The sequence below is a fragment of the Rhagoletis zephyria genome, unplaced genomic scaffold (genome assembly GCF_001687245.7).
Source record: "Rhagoletis zephyria isolate East Lansing unplaced genomic scaffold, Rhagoletis_zephyria_1.1 Rzeph_scaffold_01382, whole genome shotgun sequence".
NCBI classification, from domain to species: Eukaryota; Metazoa; Arthropoda; class Insecta; order Diptera; family Tephritidae; genus Rhagoletis; species Rhagoletis zephyria.
In genome coordinates this window covers 117,366-129,316 of record NW_016158466.1, presented here as the reverse complement: position 1 = coordinate 129,316, position 11,951 = coordinate 117,366, and the positions used below count along the sequence as shown (strand labels likewise).

The 11,951-nt window shown below is 35.6% G+C and overlaps 1 protein-coding gene across 1 annotated transcript in view; it reads left to right on the top strand.

Moving 5' to 3' along the window:
* Positions 1-3,712: 3,712 nt before the first annotated feature.
* LOC108363813 (neuronal growth regulator 1-like) overlaps positions 3,713-11,951 on the top strand; it is an 81,340-nt gene continuing 73,101 nt past the window's right edge. Inside the window, exon 1 of the mRNA XM_017617302.1 lies at positions 3,713-3,921. Within this exon, the coding sequence (XP_017472791.1) occupies positions 3,714-3,921 (208 nt within the window). The 5' untranslated portion in view covers position 3,713. The remainder of the gene's footprint in view (positions 3,922-11,951) is intronic.

Below are 11,951 nucleotides of genomic sequence, written 5' to 3'. Positions count from 1 at the left end.
AAAAATACCTCCGTCGCGTAAACGTTTGCTATTTATTAGGTGAAAAAATTAAAAAAAAAAACAGAACACATTAAGGGAAATTGGAATATGGGTCTCATATGTAATATATGGACTGATTTTATTGAATTCCCATAATAAAATTTCAGTTCGATTTGACGTACTTTGCTATATAGCGTATGAACCCAGACATTATATCATTCGTTATACTGAACGACCACTGCATCTACAAATTTATGAGACTATCAAGCCTTATACATATATGTTACCGGCCAACCTGATCTTAGGACAAACTAGTTTTGCCTAGACTAAACTAGATAAGGGGCCACAGTATTTTTGTGCAGATCAGCTTTCCGCGTATAGGCCTGTATGCAGCTCTCAAGAAAAGCAAAAACTCCATATAAAATGACGTACAAGAAATGGCTAAGAAATTTTCTTGAGCCAAATTTCCTTAAGGCAGTACGCAGTTCTTAAGAAATTTACTACGCTTTCTATTACGGTTTTCTAAAGTTTTTTGTGAAAAAAGAGCACAAGGCAATCCAGGTTTGCAACAGAAATATATGCCCGTTCCATTATTTCTTGAGGAAAGAGTGAGGCAACAGGCTGTGAAGTATCAAAAATGTCAGAATTCCTTGGCAACATACACGAAATAATGGCAAATTTTTCTTGACCGTTTTCTTGAGAGCTGCATACAGGCCTTATACGCTGTTGAGATGGCATAAAATTTAGTACTTTTTCAACTAAAATGCTTTTTTTCTTCCCGTTTTTCTTGTACTTCCAAAATACGATATTGACCTAAGGTAGTTCGATTTCGAGCTGCCACAACGTGCAACACCTTTCATTATGGCATCATGGGAAAAAAGTAGGGTGATTTTGACATTAGCCGTTGTTTACATTTGTTTGTTGTTTACAATTTGGGGGTGGCTTTTTACTGCAATTTTCTTCATTTTCACTTGTGACAACGAGTGTATACATAAGGTAAAGAATAATTTAACACAACGACATAATTTGTACAAGAATTTGCGTAATAAAAATGATTATTCATGCGCTCAACAGTTACGCGGTTTTCTTCATTCTCTTCATTATTCACTTCTTACAACAAAGATGGCGTCGAGATTTCAACAGCTAATAAATAACGAAAGGATGTTTGGCCTTCATATGGTGACTCAAATTTCCATGAGTGTCACCAGCAATGCCACCAAATTGCGCTTCGCTTTGGCATCTGAAAACGAAAGTGTTTTGTTAAACAACTAATCCCAAAACCTCAACGAAATATTTGCTTTTTTACACAAATTGCACTAATGATGTTAATTCTGATGTTAATTTCTTTTTAGCGGGAATTCCGAATTCCCACTTTTATTGGAGTGTTGCCACAGAAAATTTTTGTTCACTTTAATGAACGAACTTAAGAACTAGTTCAGTTAAAAGAGCTGGCTCATTTACTCTTTAGTTCAAAAGCTACCCAAGCCTAATATGTATGTATGCATCAGGGTTGTTGCGAATATTCGCATTCGCACCCGCGGAACTTCCGCATAAATTTTAACATTCGCATTCGCTTTCGCATTCGCAATAAACAATGCGGAGCTTTTGCGAATGCGAGTATTGTGCAATACAAAAAGCCGTAACTAACTAAAAATTCAAAATTCTTTTTTTGATTGATTATGATGCATTTCATCGAATCTTAAGTCCCCACATCGTTTTAGGCAATACAAAAATTTAGTTAGTTGTGATTTTTTGTATTTCAGCGACAATGTGAAATAAGCCCTTTTAAAATAGTATCAACGATGTGTTGAAAATTTGCATTCATTCGCCTCAAAGAGTATATCCAAACACATTGAGTGCATGGAATGGAACAATAAAACGGAACTAAGCAGATCTGAGACCTTTATCGTCCGTGATTCCAATAATTCAAATTATATTAAGAACGAGGTACCCTTTTAAGAAAATAACAAGACTTTAAACTAAAGCAGAATATACACAATCAGACTTGTATGCATACATGGTCGCATGTCAGTTGGGTATACACCTATGCGACACGTTGTTCAAACTCCATTTCGTCGTAATCGTTGAAGTGAGCGAACATCACGAAATACGGATCTACTTCTTCCCAGTAAACATTTAGAGACGCGAATCGGTCATAGTGGACTTTTATTGGGCTCATTATGGAGTCATATTTAAGGGTTTTTTGGTGAATGTACTACCACCATTTGTTCCAATAAACAGTCTGCAAAAGTTTCGGATTGGCTTTCCTTATAGCGTCGGGATGGGTGGGCCGAAATTTATATTTATCACTTGCACACGTTGCCAAAGGATCTCACTTTTATTTAAAAGTACTTTTATTATTTAATAATCTCGAAATATCCACAATTGTGGATTATAAATCTATATGGCTTGGCCGTGCATACAACGATAGGCCGTAAAAGAAAGTTCTCCCAAAGCTTCCGTCACACATATATGTATGTATGAGTTCGTATCTTTATTAAATATGCATTTACATCAGAGTACTAATAAAAAATTAAAACTATTAGAATTTGTTATTTTAATGATTTATCCTTATACATACATAAGTCGTTTACACGGTTTTACATGGGCTCCTATATTAAAGATTTCTTGATTTTCTTTTTTTTGCATGAAATAGTCTTTAATAAAGTTGTAATGCGAAATTAGTTGTAAAAATTATATTAAGTGACATATTTGTCAATCCAAATGTTTGCTGGGTTTATAATTTTCTATACGAATATGTTATCTGTCTGCATTGCGTACTATAAACGTTAAGACCTATCGCAACAACAAGCAGAGAAATTGAATATTTTAAATTTTCATCATACATGTATACATACCTAAAATTTGGTGTGCACACCCGCCTATCCACTATGCGACGGTATATCATACTTGACATGTAGTGCAGAAAAGTTTGCTTGTGTATATTCTGCTTAATTCTGCTGACAGGCACGACTTTCAAAAAAGAATTTTCTTCGACATTTTCATTCCAAGAAAATAACCATTTATTTGCCATATCCACCTATTCACAACGTCGCTATAAGCACACATTTTTCAAACCAGTCACAGGACAGCATTAAAAATTAATTACAAAAACTAAAATCAAAAAACGCTGATGACGTAACAGGTTCTCAAAATTCTCAAACAACCAAAAGAATTGGTTCTCCAAATTGGAACACAACGGTCTTGCCATGATGCTAGATTGTGAAGATGGAAGTCAGGAGGATACATCCGACATTTGCAGCCCCGATGCAATTCTCAAAATAGAATTATGGCGTCAATCGAAAAGAATTTACAATTATGTCAAGTTTCAAGTTTTCAAGTTTGTCGCCTCGAGCGAGTAGTTATTTAGGGGCGCAGGTTTGATTTACGACCCGTTAGGAAACAGGCTGCAACCCGAAAAGGCAGAAAAATAACTTTCGTAAATACAATGTTGCAATTTTTTAATTTAACTACTAAATAACAGTATTAAAAATTACTATCTTCCATTTTTTATTTACCTAAATCACCTAATGTGCTCACCAAAATTATTTCTTAAAAATTTTTGACATTCGCATTCGCATCTGCATCCGCGGATGTTAGCTGTGAAACATCCGCATCCGCGGATGTCTAAAATTCCACATTCGCAGCATCCCTAGTATGCATGCACATATGTTCTTATAAGTTTGGGAACCATCCGAACTGAAAAGCTCCATTCTTGATTTTAGGTTGCCTGGATGCATTTTGAACAATCTGCAATATTAACGGTGCACAATCACGTGATTACACGCAATCCACGTATCAGTGTAACTCACGATAAACACGACCGTCATCGCACCTGGTACTTACATATAAATAACGTGCAAGAAGAGGACAAAGGCCGGTACATGTGCCAGATAAACACGGTGACGGCGAAAACACAATTCGGTTACCTCAATGTTGTTGGTGAGTGTTCAATAATTTATACATATCTATACTACGAGTATTATTATCATTATAATTATTTTTATACCCGAGCGCAATTGTGCAAAACGAATCGAGATAGATATAGACAAATGTGTATATAAATGCTCGGAATAAAAAAAGAAATCGATTAAGCCGTGACTGTCTGTCCGTCTGTGCACACGATAACTCGAGTAAAAATTGTGATATCCTAACGAAACTTGGTACGTGCTCTTCTTTCGAACGTACGACGGATGGTATTGAAAATGAAAAAGTCTGACAATAACCACGCCTACTTCCCATATAACGGTAGTTTTCAGAAATACGAAAACTGCGATATTTTAGAAACTACTAAAGCTTATTCACTAAAAAGTGATTATTGCAATGATTTTTAGGCGAAAAATAAGAATATTATAAATTTTTGGAAAATGGGCGTAGCCACGCCTGCTTATGATTAGATGGGCATATCTTGGTAACCGCTCCACCAATTTCTCCGGTTATTGGTCTTGGTACAGCATACCAAATGGCTGAAAATTTTTAAATTCGGACAATAACCACGCCCTCATCCCATATAAAGGTAATTTAGAGGAATACGAAATCTTTGATAAATCAGTTACTACTGAAACTAGTTTATTCAAAATTGACATTTACAATAATTCTTTAGCAAGAAATGCGTCTATAACAAATTTTTGTAAAATAGGCGTGGCACCGCCCACTTATGGACACATTTGTGTATCTCGGTAACCGTTCGAACAATTTGTACCAAACTCGGTAAGATTATTGTACTTGACACATAAAAACAAGACGTTAAAAGTTATTGAAATCGGACTGAAATTACGCCCAGTTTTCATATAACGGTAAATTTCAGAAATGCTAAAATTCGTTATTTCGAAATTAAAGGACGCTAATTTATTCAAATTTGATACTCATAACTGGGGATGTGGCGAGTGTCCGGTAGATATCCGGAATCCCGCTTGTCCGGGCGTTTTTCTGTTATCCGACTATCCGGCTGGATACTAGCTAAAATCCGGCGGATATCCGAATTTCGATTTTAGAACATTCAATTTAAAAATCTAGTTATAGTTTTTTTTTTGTATTTTGATAATCCAATTTAATGTACGGTAGCGCTGCCATAATCGTGAACCCAGAAGTATATTTTACGGTTTCTGAAGTACAATTGACTAGTCAGAAGTCTATTTTACGATTTCTGAAGTACAATTGACTTGTCTGAAGTATATTTTACAGTTTCTGAAGTACAGTTGACTAATCTGAAGTAAATTTTACGAAATCCGAAGTACAATTGGAAAAGGTGTATCTAATAAAAAGTTAGTTATTTATCGAACTCCCGCAATAAATCTAACTATGTGTTGGTTAATTTAATCAATTGATAATTTTTTTCTGCAGGGTATGTACAGAGCCGCACTAAATTATTGGCCTGCCAGATAAGCACTTTTTCGCAACGTATGGATTATTTTTATATAAAAGTTTTCTGAGATTTTTTTATAAAAATTTAGTTGATATTACAACAAAAAATATTTAAGAAAATCGCTTGACGATGTGCAAAACTCAGGACAATTCAATAAATTTGCATACAATTTGGTATTGTAGTATAACTAAGGGCCGGTTTCACCAACCTAACTTAAGTTGAACGTAAGTTCTAGTTAGTGAGGAAAAATCTTAGCTAAGATAAGTTTCAGATTTTGCTCAAACTTGAGTTTCACAATGAATACTTACACTGGCAATCAAAACTGAGTGCATGTACGACATTTTATTACTTACAGTAGCACAACTTTTTAATAGTGAGCGGAATGCTATGAATTTTCCAGCAATTGGCCCTTGATATCCAAAGAATAAAGCCTAGTATAGAGAAAAGCTAAGCTTAAACAAGAAACAAGCGATTCACAGCAAAAACCTAAGGCACTCAGTTTTGAATATATGGCTACAGCGAAAAATGTTCGGTGGCGTTGAGATACGGACTTTGTGGTGGACACAGCATTACGTAAAAATTTTGCTCAAGCAGCTCAGAATTTTCTGGATCCTCCTCCTGCAGGCAAACGACTTCTTCTCAGGGTATGCGCATTTGTCTACAAATTCCTTTTTTTTACAACGCTTTTCTCAGATTGCAATGTTGTATGTCCAGACCACCATTTATACTATAAGGACCATTTTCTAATGTAAGCAGTAAAGTTTCCTTTACTAACAGGGCAGATAAATCGTTCCTCACTTAAAAAAAAAAAATTTGTTATTCCGTAGAGATTTCCGAAAGTGAAACTTGACTACATTCGTCATCAAATTTCAAAGGTTGGCAATGCTACATAAGCAAATATAGAGCAAGAGCAACTGTTAGCAAAAACCAAAACCTTGGTTGAAATATCTAATATATCTAATATATGAGTCATGAACCAAAACCAAACCAAAATTTAAAGTTGGGTAAAAATTGTTAAAGGTTGCATCGGGTGAGCAACAATTTATCGATTCGAGAAATTAATGCGCTGATGGGAAAACGAAACCTCGTATATCGAGACGATAAAGTGGCCGGTAATCTAAAGGTCAGATGAGAAAATGGCCCTAAATGTAGTAAAGCTATTTATGGCAAATTCTAGATATCAACCTAGTCTAGATATCAACCTCGTTGTAGACATCATATCAAAGAGATACAATTAGAAGTCTCTAGATGTGTAGATAATAAAAATAAATAACTTAAGGACGTGCACACCTAAAAGTTAAACATTTTAAAAATATAATTATTAGCAAAAACCAACAATACCAACAACCACATGATCAAGTGAATTGCAGCGGAATAGCTGCGCTTGGTTGTGTTGGCATAACAAAAAAATTGAAAAAGTGGAAAAAAGCAAACGATAATTTACAAGGCGTACTTAGCACGGTGCATAGGCAACTGGCTGAGTCAGTGGGATCGTCGGTTCGAATCCTACTGAAAGAAGTCTGATGAGNCTACATTCGTCATCAAATTTCAAAGGTTGGCAATGCTACATAAGCAAATATAGAGCAAGAGCAACTGTTAGCAAAAACCAAAACCTTGGTTGAAATATCTAATATATCTAATATATGAGTCATGAACCAAAACCAAACCAAAATTTAAAGTTGGGTAAAAATTGTTAAAGGTTGCATCGGGTGAGCAACAATTTATCGATTCGAGAAATTAATGCGCTGATGGGAAAACGAAACCTCGTATATCGAGACGATAAAGTGGCCGGTAATCTAAAGGTCAGATGAGAAAATGGCCCTAAATGTAGTAAAGCTATTTATGGCAAATTCTAGATATCAACCTAGTCTAGATATCAACCTCGTTGTAGACATCATATCAAAGAGATACAATTAGAAGTCTCTAGATGTGTAGATAATAAAAATAAATAACTTAAGGACGTGCACACCTAAAAGTTAAACATTTTAAAAATATAATTATTAGCAAAAACCAACAATACCAACAACCACATGATCAAGTGAATTGCAGCGGAATAGCTGCGCTTGGTTGTGTTGGCATAACAAAAAAATTGAAAAAGTGGAAAAAAGCAAACGATAATTTACAAGGCGTACTTAGCACGGTGCATAGGCAACTGGCTGAGTCAGTGGGATCGTCGGTTCGAAGCCTACTGAAAGAAGTCTGATGAGGAAATGTGGTGATTTCCGAAATAGCTATCACTTCTACCATTTTTTCAAATTATTGTTGCTTTTCCACAATAAATTTTCTTTAAAAAACAGCCTCAAGCTCAATAAAAATTGTTGAATATAATTGTTATAAGGCCAAAAAATAACAAAAATAAATTAAGACTTAAAGTATTATCAACTAAATAAGATTCAGAAAAGCTATTTATCTTCTTAGGAATCAGGGCAACATTATTATGGATATTGGTCCATGTAACATTATCTAAGTTAAAATCGCCAAGAATACAAAAATTACATAGTGGCCGCTTAGATACTAAGTCTGCAATATTATCTACGTGGGCTTTGTAAAGTAAGTCATCGCTAGTAGGTGGGATATAAGACGCACAAATAATAAATTTAGAGATACCAATAACAGATACACAAAGCTGGTCCAGAAGGGAATTTCCATTTTCAAGCGGCAGCACTGATGAACGAAATTTCCGGTGGACAGCGATGAGAATTCCCCCTCCTCTGGAAAGTCCTGTTTTCGACATATCGCGATCTTTTCGGTACACATTGTAGCTGTTAGGATCGAGGAATTCGCTGTCGCAGAAGTCCACATTAAGCCAGGTCTCGATAATTACAAAGACGTCATATTCCAATTGTGCACTTAGAGCAAAGAGAAGCTTAGACTTTGTCCTTATGCCGGAAGCATTTTGAAAATAAATATTAATATGTTTGGAGTGATTCCCGTAATATGAGGCTGCATTTATGATTCTTGCTGGGGCGCACCAACTCTGGGAAAAAAACTGGAAAGGTGGAATTTTGACATTGGCTGGCCAAATATTCGCATTCAGCAGCTTATTATAACACCATTCGGACACTCCCAGCTTAAAGTTGACTCTTGCAAGATCGCGCACGTTAGTATCTTTCTTTATAAGCATAAAACATACCAGAAACTTTTAATCGATAGCGGCGTGTTTAGAGACGTATTCCAAGATGTCATCAGTGGTCACACTGTTCGCGAAGGAAGAAATATGCAACCACGTCATTTTCGAAACTACACTTAATTCCTTATTGCTATTAGACCCATTAATTAAGGGTTGGTTTAGCTTACGGCGATTATTGTTGGGATCACTTTTCGTTGGGGTTTTTATTTGTAACTTGCACATTCGGAACAGACTGAATAGGTGGCGAAACAGGCGAAAGCGCCACAGCAATTGCATAAGACATAGTATGAGTAGTCTGAGAATGCAGAGACAAAGCAGGCAGAGAAAGCACAGGTGGAGCAGCAGAGCTGGGCGTTGTCATCACACTAGTTGTTTTAGTGTTAGCATCCCGTAAAGGCGATGAGACTGATGTGCACTCAGCGGGATTGGGAAAAGATGTTATTTTCGTAGCTACTGCATTATTGAGAGCAGCGCCGGCAGATACAGCAGCTCCACTGAGCGACGTGGGAGCAGACGAAGAACTAAATTACGTCGTCTTATTCGCTGCTTCAGTGATAGCAGCTTCAGTGTTCGTAGCAGCGGCAACCGGACACGAAACAGCAGGTGAGGAAGAATACGCAACTGGAGGCAGAGAACAAGAAATACGAAGAGATTTTATTTCCGATGTAAGTAACGATATGCTAGCATCTCTATTATTGAGTTTAGTCTGCAGTGAAAGAGTTTGAGCATGCATCAACCTTTTGACCGCACAAGCAAGGCATATTAATTATTAGAATTTTATCGAACAATTTTATTGTGAATAAGTCACTAAGTTAGGAGTCACTGTCTCAATAAATGCAACATACCAGCACCAATAAATAAAAGATACTTGGAATATTAGTAAATTAGCGCACTAAGCGGAGCGATTAGAAAACACGTCCGAACTGTAACACGGCTTTATAACTGCCTTTTTAAGAAATGTATAAATTTATTCGGTCTCACCGTTGTTGTCTAGAAAAAAGAAGTCTGATGAGGAGATGAAGTGATCTTTGAAATAGCTGCTTTAACTCCTACCGCCTACACTACGTAAATAAAAGACAATGTTTCTTAACGTCGCTGTTTTTCATTTAAACAAGATTATCTGAACATACCCTTACTAGCAAAATTGAGAGCGCGGTTATTATTTTTTCCAATATTCGCAATGTTTTTCATGTTAAATATTTTTAGCAAATTTTATATTAAATTTGGCTTGCGTTTTCACAAACACCATATAAATGCAAGTTTCAAACTTTACTCAAAATTTCTAAAAAATTCGAGTATGTATGCAAATGTAATATGCTAATGTGCAAATTTTTATTTTATTTTATGTTATTTATTTTTTTTGTACTTCAAACGACGATATGAACATATGTATGTACATACAGTGACTCAAAAAAATGACCACGTGTTGATTTTTTTTAAATAATCGTAATGTTTTTCGAGCTTCATTTTTTTGCTATTGTTTCAATAAAAATAGCGTCCACGCTTTAACGAAACCATATAGACACAGATTTAAACTTTATTCAACAAATTTTCATCAAAATTTCAACTTTTTAATCTGAATCTTTACAACATTTTTGGATTTGTAGTCTTAAAGCTCATGCAATTTTAGTGCAATGAAGTGCAAGTTTCAACCGGCTGAAAAATTTCGTTGATTTTTGAGAATTTTTTCTGTGACGACTTTTTGCACCTTTTTCCATATAAGCATGAATTCCTTATAAAATAAAATGCTGGAGACGGTTAGCAAAACAATTTCAAAAAAGCAACGCCAGCTTTTGTAAATTGCACGTAATAATAATAAATTGGCGCTTACACCTATGTTAGTCTTTGGCCGAGCTTCTCCTCCGATATGTAGCGTGCAGCTTTGTTGTCACATAAATGGGAGGGACCTACAGTTTTACGCCGACGCTGAACGGCGATTAAATTTTTATGATGAGCTGTTTTTTTTATTAAAGACACTAAGATTTCAAAATATTTTCACTAAAAGTTTATTAACCTAAATGTAAAGTTTTTCTTTTCAAGATAAGATATGAATTGTTTTTAAGATGTAAGTGTAAGATTTAAAATGTAAACTGTTTTATATATAATCCCAAATTAATGATATAAAATCTCCTCTTCCCAAAAACTTAAATTGGGTAACGCCGCTTCGAATTTTTACAATTGAGCAATCGTCAAAAATCTGCCCTTTTATCAAAAAGTTGTTTTCCAGGGTGTCTTTGAACTAATTATATTGAATGATTGGTACTGAATTAAAGAATGCACACACATAAAAGATTGCAGCCTTTTCAATACTCATTCAGAGTTAAACCTTTTTTTTTGATTTGGCATTGGTGTTTTCAATTTTGCTATGAATATGTTGATGTGTGAATTCATAACTGCTTTGAGTGAATGGAAAATTTAAAAATTATAAACCTCAATCTTAAGCGAAGAATAAGTAATGAAAACTGAATAGAAAAAAATTGTTGATTTAAAATTGAAAATGATTTCACACTTACACAGCTCCGATATCTACACATATACATTCGTCACAATAAAATGTTGAAGCCCCTTTTTTGAGGGCACCAATATATCTCCTAAACCAACTACGCTGGGGAACTGAAACTTGGCAAGGATGCATAAATTGTAAATACCCTACTTATGGCGAAAACTGGGAGCTATTGGAAAAGGGGGTGTGGTATCTCCCATACAAACTGAATTTCTCATATCGCCTATCTCTGGAACCGCCCTATGCTAATATCCTATATTTTAAGCAGCCGCATATGTTATCAATACCGTACTTTCAGCGAAAAGTGGCAGGTATTGGAAAATGGGGCGTGACACCTCCCATACAAACTGAAGTTCTCATATCGCTTATCGCTAGAACCGCTTAAGCCAACGTACTGAAATTTGGCACAGCTATGTACATATCGTCGTTTAAAATATAAAAGCGTGTATCGTCATTCTGCGAAACCGCGTAACTGACATTTGCTGCAAAAAAATGGATTTGCTCACACAAGCTCTTGGCTCAATCCTTATCCATTCGTCCTGAAATATACTAGCCAGAAATGCGATTACTTTATAAAAAAGGGAGCAATTTTAAAATATAAGTGTTTTTACTCTCTAGAAAATAATTTATGCAACCTCACTTACGCAGTTTTGCATTTTGTAGGTACGTGGTTTTGTACTTTAAACGACGACATGTTTTTAATGTTGTGCTCACGACGGAAAGTGGAAGGTATTGGAAAAGGGGGCGTGGCACCTCCCATACAAACTGAATTTCTCATAGCGCTTATTTTGCAGAAAATGTATTCAATGTATGGCGCTGCTGCCGAGATAAGTATATAGAAACTCAATGTGTTTACTTTTCAGATGGCTAAATGAAATTGTGTAAGCGCACCTTTGTCTGACGCCCTCATACACCCTAAATGCGATGTGGTATCTACCCCCGATTGACGAAATTGCTCGGGGCGGCCTTTATTA